The following is a 16,332-nucleotide window of genomic DNA, read 5'->3' as shown; positions in this document are numbered from 1 at the left end:
GGAAAAAAGAATTCTTTAAAGACAGACTGATACCACAAAAAGGATCGAGGACAAAAAGTGCAACGGCAAACAGCCCAAGTCTTCCCTTATAGAATAACAAATGACTCAGAGCCCCGAAATTCCAGCAGAGGTTAATGAGCACCGGGGCAGCAAATGCTCTCCCCTCCAGCAATGCACACAGCATCTAGAGCTTGTACCCCACGGGGGTGAGCTCGGCACAGCCCCGGAGCGCGCGAGAACTCGGCCCTCCTCGGCAGCCCGGCAAACCACCTAGGGCAGGCGGAACCGGCAGACAGAGGGGACTTGGGGTTGCCAGCTTTCCTGGCGGTAAAAGTCCCAGTGAGGAGGCAATTATTTACTTCATTACTGTAACTACTCCCCTGTGGAAATCAATCCGTTTTCCCCTCTGAATAGCTGCTCAGGAACAGCCGGTCACAAGCCGCTGAGTTCTAAGCGCTGCCTGCACCTGGAACACACTGGGCAGAGCTATTGTTTCCTTTGGAAGCCCGAGCAGCTCATGTATGTGAGAGGTGACGTGGGACATCCCAGTGCCAGACACAGGAAAAACTTTCCTCTTATGGCAACCAATCTGAAGCCACTGCAAGGCCCTTTATTTGGAGAGGGAGACTGTGGGTGACTCAGATCTTTGTTTGCTTGGGGGAGGGGACAGTTATTCCACAAAAACTGCTCTGGGGCCATAGCCGTTACTTGGACAAGGTGGCTAATGCATGACAGGGTTTTAAAGCGACAAGTGGTCATTTAAAAGGAAGAGTGGTAGATGCATGCTTCCTACACTAAGACCAATCTTCTCCACAAGGCACCAGCAAACAAAAAACTCTGACATCTGGCCAGTGACTCTTTAAGCTCCCTTTGGCCCTTCCCTAGGTAAGTGTTCCCTTTTTTTTTTTTGACACACTCAGGAGTTTCCTTGTAGGAAAGAATGGCTCTTTGGGAACTTACATTCATACCTCGACGTTCCTTAACTATCTACGAATACAGTTTTCTAAAAATAGCCAAGGATGATTTAGAAATGAAGAAAGCAACAGAGAAAAGACTTATTAAGTAAATATCTACTGAGCATCTTTACACTTACAGAAACCTGTCAAAATTTTATCAGATCTTTCTTGCAGTATAGCCTTGCAACCAGGTTGGTTTTTTGCCTTAAGAGAGAAAAGTCATCTTTTCAGGAGCACTCAAAAGACCTTGCAGTTCCCCTAAATTTATGTTCTTTTCTTAAATTGTCTGCTTATAAATTATCTCCTTACCTAGACTACAACAGGAATGATATCTTTCATTTAACAACATTTCTTAATTCAATTTCATCCTGGAAAATAATGGCCTGGTTCTGATTTTTCAGATGCTGTTTGATGATGACCAATCAGAAAGCACTGTCAGGAGAGGGGGGAGGGCACTCACACATAGTTCCTAGGTGTGAAACACCTTCAGCTAAAAGTTCATTTCCTGAAACGGGTGATAATCACACCACCCTTGCCTGCCAATTTACCAGGGGTCTGATACAACAAATTCAGCCCTAGGACCTTGTGACTGAAATAGTGGGCTGATCTACCTAGGTGACCTAAGCTACTAGAAGTAAGATTTTTTGCACTAGGAAATAATCTAGGCTAACGGAAAATTTTAGGACTCCAAAATACATGAGTGAAATGGACATTTTCCAATACACTGTTTTTGTCTTTCCTTAAAGCACAACCGATCACATCTAGTGAGAGACCACACTGCAACAGGCAGTACTCATGTAGGAGTCAAACTCTCAGAAACTCTACCACTAACTGGTAACACCCAAGTCCAGCACAACACACGATTCTAGCACAGAAGACCGGTAGACTGTTATGTACCGAATGTTTGTGTCTCAACTGCCCCCCACCCCATACCCGTGGGCCAGATTCACATATGGAAGCCCTGACCTCCACTGAGGTGCTATCTGCAGGTGTAATCTCTAGGGCGGTCCTAAGGGTGGGGCCCTGACCTGGTGGCATTAGCGTCCTTATGAGGAAAGATACCAGAAAGCTCCCATGTGCGAGCTCTTGCTTGCACACTCTCTCTCCCCCCATGTGAACACAGAGGACTGGCCATGGGAGGACAGAGAGAGAAGGTGGCCTTCTGTAAGAGACTGGAAATAAAATTGGTCAGAACCTTGGTCTTCAACTTCCAGCCTCCAGAACTGTGCGAAAATATATTTCTGTTGTCTAAGCACCCCCGGCCTGGGGTATTTTGTTATGATGGCCTGGGCAGACAGGAGACCAGTGCACAATAGTAGCCAGTGGACCTGGAAGTGACAATGTGTCTTGTCTCACGTGCATCGTCAGTGCCAGGACAGCTGGGCACGCACTGAGGTGCAGGCTCAAACTTGAGCTCTGTCACTTATCGGCATGTTGTTCAACTTCTGTAAAGCTCAATTTTTCTCATGTGTAAGACGGCTGTTTGGGGGGGGGGGGGGATGAACTAAAATATTCTATCTGTTGTTATGATTTCCTGACCAAAAGAAAATACTTTATAACAATAAAAATTTTAAAAGCATGAGAACAGAACTGTACCATTTTCTTTGAAAATATTTTTTACCATCTTGAAGCAAATTAAACAAATAACCAAGTGAGGAAGAAAGAACTGGATAACCCGTTCTAGAAACTTATCCTAAGGAAATAATCAGAGGTATAGTCAAAGATTTAGACACAAGGATATTCACCTGAAGCACATTTGAGGATACAAAACAAATGAAAGTACCTGATGTCCAAAAATAGTAAATAAGGGTACATCTAATACAGTATATTAGGCCAGTGTTATGTTTTCAGATTGCGTGATATGGGAAAAATGTTCATGATGTTATATTATGTAAAAACAAGATACAAAATTACATATAACAATATAATTTTGTTTTAACAAGTCTACCTACTAAGACACCCTCCACTCACCCATCTGCCCATCTGTGATCCACTCTTAGAAGATGCTGGAATATGCCTATCTTTGGGTAGTGGGATCGTGAATAATTTTTTTCTTTATCCCTCTGTGAATTTTCCATGTATGATTCTGACTGGTTTTATTTTTTCCACTTATAAATCAAAAGTTCAAGTTCAGAACTTAAAAGGTAATCGTCTTACAGAGCCTTAGAGGCATGTCCTTTTCAGACCTCAACAGAGTAAACAGACCTGGGACACTTGCATTTTCCAAGTGTGGCTACCCAGTTATGACGGAGCCTGGGAAATCCTTTTATTATAATGTCTAATACAATGTTAAAAGTGACTAAAACGCACGCACGTGTGTGTGTGTGTGTGTGTGTGTGTAAAACTCATTATTCCCATATAGAAAGGAAATGAAAACGCTAACTCAGAAAGGTATTTGCACTCCTGCGTTCACAGAACCACTATTCACCAAAGCCAAGATTGGCAACAACCTAAGTGTCCATCAATGGATGAACGGACAAAGAAGTCATATACGTATTTATCTATATACCCCTAATAATAATAATGAAGTATTATTCAGCCATGAGAAACCAAGGAGACCCTACCACTTAACACTAAGGATGGACCTTGAAGGCAATATAGTAGGTGAAATAAGTCAGAGCAAGACAATGCTATATGATCTCACTTAGATGTGGAATTGAAAAAAACCAAAAGAACAAAACCATACTCACAGAAACAGAGATAAGACTTGTGGTTACCAGAGGCGGAGGGGGAGGGGGGCTTGGAGGAGGCGGGCCAAAAGGCACAAACTTGCAGCTGTAAGGTAAGTAGCAGAGGTGTGGTGCACAGCACAATGGCCACAGCTAATACTGCTGTAGGATAGACAGGAAAGTTTTAAGAGAGTATAAATCCTAAGAGTTCTCATGAAAAGGAGAGTTTTTTCTATTTTTTCTTTTCTTTTTGTTGCATCTGTATGAGAAGAGGGATGTCAGCTGACCCTACTGCGGCGATCGTTTACCAACACATGTAAATCAACCATCGTGTATACACCTTAAGCTTACACAGTGATGCAGGCCTATTAGTTCCCAATAAAACTGGAAAGAAATGGATTCTTTTCAAAGAAACCCTTAAAAGAGAAAGATGGCCCCACAAGGGCTGTGCACCTGCCCCTCGATGGTCTCTGTGTCATCTGGGGCTGTCAGCTACTGCTCGGAGTTGGGTGACTGTCTCAAAAAGGGGGTGTTTTTTGCAGGAGCCCCAGACCAATGTTTCAGCGCAGACTCCCTAAGGGATTTTACTGACATTTTTAAAGACTTCTGGGAGAAAGGGAGAGGTGAAATCTCTGTGATGGACAGTATCTGCCAGCAACTGCGAGCAGAAATGAATGAACAATACATGCATTTATGAAGCATCTTTTAGAAGACAAAAAACGGGCGGCCCAGTGAATGAGTAGGAAGTAACAGGAACCACAAAGGAGCCACAGCTCTGACAGCTTTGTGTGTGTGCACTTACTGATGGGCCACCAAAAAAGAGGTCCTAGGGAGGGAAGAGGGCACAAGCGTTTTTGCTGACATAAACGAAATGGTCCACAAAGAAGACCAGGGGATGTCTCTGGCCTGGCTAAGTGCCAGGGTAGCACTGCTCTTCCTACAAATGCAAATACACCATCTAGCTACTGTCTTTATCTTTCACGAAATCATTCATTTCCTGTCTGTTTCCTAGTTACGGGAACAATCACAAGCTTTAAAAATAGCTTGCCCTATATACCACAGCAGACAGTGCCCAATCTGTGTTTCAGGCCTGATGCCCTCACAGATAAGCTTTTAGCAGGCTGCATTTTAATTTTTTCAAGGGAATTAGATCTTACAAATAAGTGAATTATGTTGTCCCAATTTATGGCTAAATTTCTAGGTGAGAACACAGAAGCTGATGAGGTTATTGGACATTCTAGGCAATCACCGGCAGAGAAAATAGACTGTCCGCAGGAAGTGGCCTCGTCCTCAGAGACAGGGACTGTAACTCACAGTCAGCAGATAACACCTGCTCGCGCAGCCTCGCCTCAAGCTGCCTTGTCTATGGTTTAGCTTAGACACGTGATCTAACTTCTGAGTCGGCTCTACCTCCAGAGATCCTGGTTTGTGAAAATGGCACTTACCCTCCCAATCACCTAGGCTCAAAATACTGTTATGAGTCTGGACATCTTTTTCCTGGACCATAATACTCTATCAATTTTAGCTGCACAATCTCATTCATACCATCCCCTCTTCTATAGTTCCTTGAGCGCTAACAGTCCTGGCCTTCAACGTGTCCTCTCTGGACACCTGCTCTAAGCTTCCACTGTCCCTGTCCCCATCAAATGCAGGCTATGTACCTTCCAGGATGATTTCTGAAGCACAATATGGATTTGGCCTAGAGAAAAAGCCTACATTCTTGGGCTTGACATTTAAAGCTAAGCTACTGGTCCTTATTTCGTACAACTCCCCTTCACATGTGCTTTTCCTCACACACACACTGAGCTACTGCTCTTTGATGCACCTAAGCTTTCCTGACATTTGCTTGCTCAGACTCTTCCCTCCACCCAGATACCATCCACCCCTATTCCATCCCATCCCTCAATTCCCAGCTCTGACAGTTAACCTGGACTGTCCTGGTCAAACTAGCTAAAAGCAACTCCCCCTAACTTTTTCCATTTGTGCAGCATTTTGATTTAGGTATCTAAGGGAACAATTACATTTTATCGATGTATTCAGCACCTGGTACCTTGTCTTTAGCTATGCATCGTGTCTCTTCTGCTAGACTGTGAACATGGATGCAGAATTCATGTGAGTTATCTTTTCATTAACTCAAGAGGCTTAAAAGACAGGAAACAAATAATATCGAGTATTTACAGTATGCTCACAATCTCATACACATTATCTCAATTAATCCTCACAAGAGTCTCACAAGAATTGGTGTTCTCATTTTACGAAGAACAGAGGTTCAAAGAAGTTAGTCACCCTGCCTAAGTTCACACGGCTAGGAAAATACCGAGTCTACTTAGAACATACTCCAACACCTATGTTCCAAGATCTGCCCATTAATACGATCCTCTGGACATCACTTGATGCTCAGTATATAAAACGCGTATTAGAAGTGAAATAAGGGGCGCCTGGGTGGCTCAGTTGGTTAAGCATCTGACTCTTGGTTTTGGCTCAGGTCATGATCTTGTGGTTAATGAGTTCAAGCCCCACACTGGGCTCTGCACTGACAGTGTAGAGGCTGCTTGGGATTCTCTCTCTCCTCTCCCTCTCTGCCCCTGCTGTGTTCTCTGTCTCTTAGAATAAACTTAAAAAAAAAAAAAAAAGTTAAGTAAGCATCCGTCAAATGACAGAAGCTGTCATCTTCTATATATTAAAAGCCAACTTCATTCAGCACACAAGGATAAACATACCTCATTTAAACATATTCAAACAAGACAAAGAAAATGCTGGTCCAAAAAAGGTGGCCCATTATTTTGCAGCTACAGCGCATGCAACAGAAAAGAGGTATTAATAACACAGATGGAAGCTCAACACAGTAATTCTATTTCTGTTTTCAGAATTACAATTTGTAAAAAAAAAAAAAAAAAAAAAAATCCCATACCTATGAGGGATCTAGAAACCTGAAGAGGGAAGGGACTGGTTAAGGAAAGAGAAAGAAGGATTTTGGAAAGTACATATAAGGTCTGACAAGTTACGCAACAGCCGTAAGAGTAAGACCGCAATGAGAGCCAAGTTCGGCCTAGATATTTTTCTCCCATTTCTGCAAAAAAACAACACTCCTGAGTGACTTGAGGAAATGACAAAGGTCACCAAAGCCAAAGTACAACACTCGGGGATGAAACTGAAGTCCCGGTCCAACTGCGAGCTCAGAGTCTCTCAAACACGTTCGTACCTTTGGTGTGTCAACACATTCCTCTTCCATAAAGGCTGCTTCTGCCTGACAGCTGGACGCTGGGAATGAAAAGGCCTCCACGTTGGATGCGGGAGGGAGGAGGGCAGACCGCATCAGCCGCACGTTTGGGGAGTGCACGGTCACCGGGAGCCCCACAGTTTGGGCCTGAAAATATGGCAAGAGCAGTTTGGGAACATTAATACTTTCTATACAAATATACAAGATTCTTGGAATAAGATAACTCTTCCTGGTACAACGAAAGAATAAGTAGTTGGAACCCCAGAAAAAATTTGATGCAACGTGTACGTGGTACAGGTACTGATTTGAAGCAGTCTCAGGGAATTGTTCTACACATTTCATTCCTGCTCCACAGGGAGGTGCCTATCACACAGATGACAAGGAAGCTGGTCTCTGTACAGAAGCTAAGAATGCTCTGTTTCTTAACTCAGCAAACATAGGTGGTCTATGTCCTCAATGCATCACTATGCAAAAATTATAAAGAGAGAAGCCCCTGTGTCTAGGAGCTCAAAACCGAACCAGGGGTAGGTACACACCCACACACCTGCACACCCACACACGCTGGTGGGGTGAGATGGTTATGTATTTCCTGACAAGGGTATGCGTGCAGAGGAAGAAAAGAGAAATGGCAGCTACTTGGTGGTGACAGGAGTGTCCTCCTTCCAAGGAGATGCGTGGCCTGAACACAGCCTGTTGGCCCAGGGGAAGGAGAGATGCTTCTTGCTGAGCAGCTTATCTTCCGAAAGTCAACCTACTATAGAAAGCTCTGGATGGCTTTAAGCCCATTTTCATGTCTCCTCTGTTAAGAACTCCAAGTAAACAAGCATGATGAACTCTTCTTTCAGAACGTCATACAACAGAGAATCTTGCTGCTTCTTTATTTTATTTTATTTTTTTAATTTTAGAGAGAGAGACACACACACACATAATCTTAGGCAAATTCCACACTCAGCACGGAGCCCGACACGGGGCTCTCTATCCCATGACCCTGAGGTGAAATCAACAGTTGGACTCTGAACCGACTGAGCCCCCAGAGAACCCAGGCGCCCCCAGAGAATCTTTCTTTATGACAATTGGCACGAATTGATTTTAAAGATGAAACTACTGGATAATCCTACCCTCCCATCTCTTTAAAATTAGCAGAATAATTTTTTTGAAGACTTTTGAATGTAACAGACACTGCCAAACGGTTAAGGAAACAATCATCACATTAGTGTCCAAAAGGCAGAGGAACAACCCTTTTCTCTGCTATACACTTGAAGGGACTTAGGGTGATGAGTTTTAACTTCAAACAAATAAAAAGGAACAACACGGTGCAATTTTAGCTTCTCTCTTCCAGAGGCCTGGGTTTGATTCCTTGCTCCATTCCTCACTAACTGTGTGAACATTATCAGGTTACCTAACCTCTCTGAATCCTATTTCCTTCACCTGTATAAGAGGGCACAATTGCTATTTCACAGGGACATCAGGAGTGTAAAAGGTAACAGTAAGGTCTTTCAGTCAGTAATGTCAATTCCGCCTTTCTCCTTCCTTTGAAAGTTTTTTTTTTCTTTTTAAATGCTTATTTATTCTTGAGAGAGAGAGAGAGAGAGAGAGAGAGAGAGAGAGAGAGAAAGCACAAACAGGGGAGGGGCAGAGAGGAGGGAGACACAGTATCTGTAGCAGGCTCCAGGCTCTGAGCTGATAGTTCATAAATGATAGCTCAGAGCCTGCCATGGGGCTCAAACCCATGAACTGTGAGATCATGACCTGAGTCAAAGTCAGACTCTTAACTGAATGAGCCACCCAGGCGCCCCTCCTTCCTTCTAAATTTGTAAAATGGTTACAAGAATTTAATACAACAATTAGCCTGCAAATAAATACCGTTTTGTTCTCAAATATTATTTAATGTTTCTCCATTAAAACTTTAGGTTGATGGTTTTTGATGAAATACACCTTATATTTAATATACTTTGAACATATTTAGAATATGCTTTACATTTGGTTCGTTCCACCATTAACATCATTAGATATGCTGCATGAGACAAAGAATAAAATAGCAACAATAGCAGGGACGCCTGGGTGGCTCAGTCAGTTAAGTGTCCAACTTCAGCTCAGGTCATGATCTCACAGCTTGTGGGTTCAATCCCCACGTCGGGCTCTGGGCTGACAGCTCAGAGCCTGGAGCTTGTTTTGGATTCTGTGTCTCCCTCTGTCTCTGCCTCTCTCTCACTTGCACCTTGTCTCTATCTCAAAAAATTAACATTAAAAAAAAAATAGCAATAGCAAAGTGTTGGTAAAAAGAGAAAAAAAAAACCCAAAAAACAAACAAAAAACATTGTAAACTGTCCTGAGCATGATAAATAGAACAGCTTTTCTAATGTCATCAGTCCTCATGCTTATATCCCAGGCCACTCTTGAGGCTAAACAAGTTTTTTTCCCTTTCAAAGATTAGTCATTTTAAATTAATTTTTTTTCGGCCCCATGTCACAATATAAAATGTATACTTCCTAATAAAAATATTTCATGCGCTCTTCTTACCCTACTCATCATTTTTTCGATCAAAGGCTAAAGCTGAACGTTAATTTCTATTTCCCCAATTTCTTAGGTTGCTCCTCGCGTATGAAAGTAGTCTAAGCTGTTAGGGCAAAGCATTACCTAAATGATATGGTGCTGGAAATGAGTACTAACACGATAACCAGGATGTGCTGTTCCTTCTCAGTCACCGCCTCTTAGGAGCTGTGACTTTTTAAATGGCAGGATCATGCTGCGCCAGACCAAGTGTAACACGTTTTCCTGGACAACTTTCACGTCCAACCTGGATTACAGCAGCCTACTGTGGACTTGGTGTGGACGGACAAAAAACACATTTTTGTGTGACTACCAACCACAGGAAATAGGATGGTAGGTTTTAGCGGTCTACTTTTTAGGATTCTTGCAATCATTGAGGGGATTAAATAGATCTTCCTGGAACAAGGTAGGGTGTAACTATTCAAATGGCATGCTCGGCACTGTAGACTAAAGAATGTGTCATTATAATAAATAGATGGATGACTAATGTCCCAGGGAGGCAGACATTACCAGTTTCTCCAAGAGTGGCAACAGACAATGATCATGTCCAACTAACTGTAATGACTTTTTAGACCTTACGTTTATGGTCTTGATTCTCGTGATTTTGTGCTCTTTTAGGACCATTAAAATGAAAATCATGTTTTCTCCTATGGGAAAATCTTTACTGCTCCAATAGGAATGTGCCAGTTATGGACAGACTATGTGTCCTGTCCACACTCCCACACCTCCAGTTCCCCCCTCCCCCTCCCCAATCCATATGTAAAGCCCTAACCCCCAACACAACTGGATTTGGACAGAGAGCCTTTCAGGGGGTAATTAAAGTTACATGAGGTCCTAAGGGTGGGCTCTGAAGCCGAAAGGACTCCTGTCCCTCTAAGATGAGGAGGAGACACCGGGGATCTCTCTCTCTCTGCATATGCAGAACATAAGCTGTGTGAGGGAGGGCACACAGAGAAAGCGGCTGAGAGTTCTCATCAGAAATCAACCCTGATGGCACCTTGACCTTGGACTTGAGGCCTCCAGCACTGTGAGAAAATACGTTTTTGCTGTTTAAGCCCCTCAGCCTATGGTACTTTGTTACGGTGGCCCTGGCCAACTACAGGATGCCTTTCCTTACAGTTGTGGAGGGCAGCCTCTAATCAGTAAGCAGAGGAGTACTAGGATGAGTGTTTCATTCTCGTCTACTTACAGTTGATGGAAACCTGGAGCAAAGGACTAGTAGTTAGGACTCGTGAGAGAAAGGCAGGACACGTGTTGTCTCCAAATTGTTGCCTGTCGTCAACTAGATGTTAACATCTCTTGCAGAGTATATGGCAAATATAAGTACTCTAAATCATTATAAGATAGGAATCTCACTGTTTCCCAAGTAGTAATAGTGGGTACTTTATCACTATGCCATTAATTCTTTACGGGCAGGGACTGTTTCCTGGTACAGAAGAAGTACTCTATCTGCTGAACTGAGCTGCAGGTAGAAGTTAACTAATTGTATCTTTGTAGCAAACTTATGAAGTAGGTGCTGCTATTTCCAGTTTATATTTCAGGGCACTGCAGGATATGGAACCCAAGGTCTGTGTGATTCCACGGCTCGTGCAATCTCTGCATGGGATCATGTTGTTTCCTTAATTTCTTATCGTTTCAACAACTACAACTGATTTCTCACTTATTTTAAAAAGAAATTTTTCTTTTAACGTTAAATTTTGAGAGAGAGAGAGACAAGAGTGGGGGAGGAAGAGAGAGAGAGGGAGACACAGAACCCGAAGCAGGCTCCAGCTGTCAGCACAGAGCCCAAAGTGGGGCTTGAACTCATGAGCTTTGAGATCATGACCTGAGCTCAAGTTGGATGCTTAATCACCTGAGCCACCCAGGTGCCCTTATTTGCCACTTCTTTAAAACAATACGACAAAGAATTAAAGGGAGAAGCCTCTACTAAAACATTGAGCCCAGGGAGATCTATTTTTTTTTTTTTTTTAACAAGTTCAACAAACCATGAGAATGTGAAATCTCCTAGGGAAGGGAGCATCTTCTTGAGCCCAGTGCCTGCTGCTTAGCATCCAGAAGGCACTCTGGACAAGCCTACTATGAGCACTGAAGACTTCTACTTCAATTAGATACATTTTTAAGTCTCAGTAAGTAGCTTTCTATGACAATTTGGGTCAGTGCTTAAAATGAAAGTAACTCATGTGGTGCTTGGTAATAAAAAAATTATCTAACATAAGAAGCTACGTTATAGATCTGAACTCTCAGCCAAATCAGACATAACTTGAGCTCTCCCAGGGAATCTTCTTTAAGCTTCGGTAAGAAAGGCGATCATGTGCAGTAATACGCACGTGCTCAGGGTCAATCATTTACATAACCCCATCCCCTGGCCTGTGTACTGTGAGCAAGAATGAAGAGACCTGGGAGGGAAAGCCTGCCACAGCTTTGGCGGGGGGGGGGGGGGGGGGGGGGGGGGGGGGGCTTTCCTGCTTCCTACCCTGCTCCCTGTCAGCATTTCCCAGAGGGGAGGGGTTACCACTACATCTCACTGTTACTCCCCCAGCTTAGGAATTTTCATTGTATCCCCCTCCTGTCTTGAAAGCAATACCATTCAACTCTGGAACTTTGAAGGATTCCAAGCGCTCAGGGAGAATCTGACCCAATAATTGGAACTCTGTCCATACGTGACATTAGTATCAATATTCACTAAAGTATGTATAACAGTGTATATACCATTTGCCTACTAAGATCAAGATGATCTTAGTTTTGTTAGGTCCTCCCGCCTCACATGTTCTGTAGAAGCCAATGCAAAATTGTACTAAATTCTGTAAACTTTGTTACACTGCCAAACAAGAAATATATGGCCAGAACTTCTGCTCCTACTTGTCCTCTGAACAAAGCAGGCACTCACAGAAGCCAACGGGAATCCTGGTAGATCATCTGAATGAACCATTCCTCTCCTCAGCCTCTATGTGGCTGATTTCCCAGCTCCCTTTAGCCTCGGCCTCTATCCTGGGATCCAGATCTTCTTCCTCTCAAGCAATGGAGTCCGGAGTCCGTGCCACCCCTGACTCTCCCAGCCTCGGGCTTAAGAAAGGGATCATTTCCAAGTCACGGCTGTTCCTTCCTCCCTAACATTTATTACTTTATAAAATAAACATTTACGGAACACGCTCTAAGTGTTGCACAATTATCAACTAATTTAAACATCAGAACATTCTATGGTTACTCCGTTTTATAGATTTGGAAACTAAGGCACAGAAAGACCTTGAGTAACCTCCTGAAGGTCAGGTAGCAGGAGGTGGCCCAGTCTGGGCTTGCCCCATAACGACTGCTTTAACCACCGCGTTACGGTGCCTCTGCAAACCACAGCCGAGGGCGTCCAGTGCCCCCACCGGCAGGTCTTAGGTCAAGCCTGCGGTATTTACTACTCGTCTCCCAACTGCTCTCTCCAAAGTTCTTCTCTTCCCTGTCCAATCTTTCCTTCCCAATGATGTCACTGATTAATACATTAAAGCCGGGATATGATTTTATCACTTTCCTGCTGAAGTCTCCCACCGTTCCTCCTAATTTCCTGAACTGTAAGTAAACTCTTTACCTTGGCATTGGAAGCCCTTCACAGCACGGCTCCAACTTTTTCATTTCCCTGGTATGCTTCGGTTCCGGTGGGCTACTCGGAGCCTACCCTGCCCTTGCACACCTGAGTACTTGTGCTCGAGCTGCTTCTGCGGCCTCCATACCAGGCCTCCCACTATCACTACTGCCCCCGCCCCCACCTCCACATCCCCGAGGATTCCAGATCCGTCAAAATGCTGTCTCTCCCACGAAGCCTTTCCATTCAGAAGTGTCACTTTCTCCTCTGCCCTTAGTTCTCGTCCTGCATTTATCTCTTTCTGTTTCGAATGACGGTTATTTATGATGTTGTCTTACTTTGCTTTTATACTGTAAGGTCTCTGAGGCCATGCCTGGGTTTCGTACATCCTATCCCCTATCGTACCTAATAACAGGAGCCTGCATGCAGTGAATCTGCAATAAAGATCTGTCACATGGAATCAACTATATAGGCCCATTACATTAATTCTCACAATAAGTCAGTGATTAAAAAAATGAGAAGTCTTTTAAAACAACTGAAATAAAATTAATCCTTAGAAATAGGAAGATGTTAAAACATTTGAGAATCTAATAATGACAGGCAGAAACTTTACAGAAAAACAGGGGAGAGGATAAATCCTAACCCTTTGTTGTACTACAAGATGAAAAATGTGTCAAATATATGAATAGGCACCTGAGAGATGAGACCACTGGCTAATATGGTGTTACCTTGGCAACTGTTTGTTCAGCCACGGTACTGGGCCGACGCTGGCGGGCATCCAGTCTCTGCTCCACAGGAAAGCTGCTCCTGTGTGATTTCAGACGCTCCACCAACAAGTAATAAATGGCAGCAAAGTGGTTATAGCTCTTGTTCTGTAAAGACTGAGAGAGAAAGCAAGTGCTGAAGTCAAAGAAGCATGAAAACCAATCCAATGAGCTACATCTTTCTGAAAAAGGAGGGAAGAAACCATGTGTTCTTAAACACAATGAACAGTGTGTCTCAAAATAAAAGCTGTTCCAGAATTTAAAACGAGGGGTGCCTGGGTGGCTCAGTTGGTTAAGCGTCCAACTTTGGCTCAGGTCATGATCTCGCGGTTTGTGGGTTCCAGCCCCATGTTGGGATCTGTGCTGACAGCTCAGAGCCTGGAGCCTGCTTCGGATTCTGTGTCTCCCTCTCTCTCTGCCCCTCCCCTGCTCATGCTCTATCTCTTTCTCTTTCTCTCTCAAAAATAAATAAAAATTAAAAAAAAAATTAAAATGAAAGAGAGTTTCTCATATTGATTACATAAAGGGTGATACTTTTAAGTGACTCGCCCTTCTACATTCACAGGCTCCATTTATTTCTCTGCATTCAGAAAAAAATGCCACCACTTTCTCACGTAGGAAGTCTGCAATGGGGTTGTGCGGTTCCGTCTCCTAGCTGTAACTATGGTGTAAAGTCAGTTAGCAACCTGAGCTCAGAGGCTCTAATTCCTTAACTTCAACACAAGTCCAAACTATTGCAAACTCTGAAGTGAATGATTAAAGTCTTTGGGGAAATTCCTGGTGATTATTTTGGGCTGGAGAGTAACATTTGGATGGGAGATTGAGAGACACTGTGTCTCCGTTGTTAGGTAATTTTTTCCCCTTGTTTTTGCAGTCCCACCCTCTTGAAAGCTTGAAAATAAAGTTGCTTCCCAATTTTTCACACCCCTCGCCGGCCAGCTTCCCCAGGACACTAACAGATGGGGGAACAACAGCTCTCCTGCTTCTCACCCTGCCCGACAGCCAGCGCGGGCACTGTGCAGGGCACCTCAGACGCAGAGCACCCCTGACAAAAATCACAGGCCTGTGGGACTGCACTTACAGCTGCCATTCGAAATCTACCTCATGGACAAGGACACAAACATCGCTGAGCACATGATGAGCCAGGCAGGAAAGCCAGTCTGGTTTTGCTTAATGGCAGCACGGTTTGGAGCACTTGATATTCATAAGAAGCATTTTGTGTTCTTTCTTGCTGTGCTTCCTCCATAAAAGCACTGGTTTTTCCTGTTGTGCAGGTAATAAAAATGTATTTCCCTATGGATACGCTACCTCCTAAAGGGCAGAAATCAAAGGGATGAGGAACTTTCAAGATTCATGACTCTCTCGGTTCTATGACCCAAAGAACTTCCAATTCTGGAATCCACCTGTTTTTGCCTTCTCAGTTTCTCCAGTTCACAACCTAAATCCTGAAACTGATTCCTACTCTTGTGGTTTCCTGTTCAGCCCTCAGCCTTGTTCCCTAACTGTATGCATATTTATTCTCCATATAAAGTAGCTTATGACTTGGATAAAACTCTACCCTTCATCTTACAAGAAATTTTCTACTTTGTTAAGTTCCCATCTTTGTCTTTTTTCAAACCTACATAAACTACCTCTTGATTTTTTGGCAGATGGGGCAAAGGGAAGAATTTATATATTGAATAAAGAAGCAAACATGAAGTAGCCTGATTATAATCCTCAGGGAAAGCTGGACACGCCGAGGTGATGGAAATGGTCATGCTCTAACACCAGGATGGTGGGTGTGGGCACAAGCTTTCACGTTACTGAGCACAGAAGAATCCTAAAATATCTTCAGTCAAATCTCTCATCACTTTACCTCAATGGTTTTCTGCTGATCTATTCCAAGGCTGTGCATCAATCGCAGAACCTGCTCATTAAATTCCCCAATGGATGGCTCATTTTCTTGCCCTTGTGGATAGAGAACAGGTCTCTGAACAGGAACTTCTACAAGCATCCATTTATGCTCCTTGATTTGAGCTATGGTTAGCCGTTTGGACGGGTCTAGGACCAACATCCTTCGAATGAGGTGCTCACAATCTATGGAAACACAATGTTACAAAAGTCACGTAAATCATCTTGTACTTCAGGGTATTGGCCTCAGTCATGTGACTTTGTACAACAGCATTAATCTCTGTATCCTCCACAGTGCCCACTGGAAAGCAGAAGTTCAAATGAATACATGAAAGCCAGTTGTATTTGTCAGGTTCACGTGGTGAGTGTTGACACAAAAGTAACCATCACGTGAATGAATATTTAAGAAAAACAGGAGGGTGTAGGGCTGTCCGATTCTGTGCTAAATGAACCCTTCCATCGTATTTCTCAACTGAAAAGATCTAGAGATGGACTTAGATTCTGCTGAGGACAAAAACAAGCCTTCTTCCTAGAATGAGCACATAAACGGATCCTGAGCCCCTTCTGAGGCTGATACATTAAGGGTAAGTGAGTGAGGCGAGAGCTCTCTGGCGGACTGTTGATCTCCTCTCCCTGTCGGTGTAGCTGAGAGAAACGCACGTGAAGTGTTATTTACCTGTGATTACATTTCAGAAACTGCACTGCTGTGACTCAG

At 43.5% G+C, this 16,332-nt stretch overlaps 1 protein-coding gene across 6 annotated transcripts in view; it reads right to left on the bottom strand.

The window, feature by feature from the left end:
• SIK2 (salt inducible kinase 2) overlaps window positions 1-16,332 on the bottom strand; it is a 123,336-nt gene that overhangs the window by 10,119 nt on the left and 96,885 nt on the right. For 5 of the 6 annotated variants that reach the window (XM_011286338.4, XM_045038270.1, XM_023239086.2 and 2 more), the window contains 3 exons: window positions 15,583-15,803; window positions 13,692-13,844; window positions 6,828-6,992 (listed from right to left, as the gene is read on the bottom strand). In XM_011286338.4, coding sequence (XP_011284640.1) covers window positions 6,828-6,992; window positions 13,692-13,844; window positions 15,583-15,803 — 539 coding nt within the window. The remainder of the gene's footprint in view (window positions 1-6,827; window positions 6,993-13,691; window positions 13,845-15,582; window positions 15,804-16,332) is intronic. The other variant, XM_045038269.1, reaches the window with a different exon arrangement.

Source organism: Felis catus, chromosome D1, assembly GCF_018350175.1.
Source record: "Felis catus isolate Fca126 chromosome D1, F.catus_Fca126_mat1.0, whole genome shotgun sequence".
Lineage (NCBI taxonomy): Eukaryota > Metazoa > Chordata > Mammalia > Carnivora > Felidae > Felis > Felis catus.
This window is presented reverse-complemented; position numbering and strand designations above follow the sequence as displayed.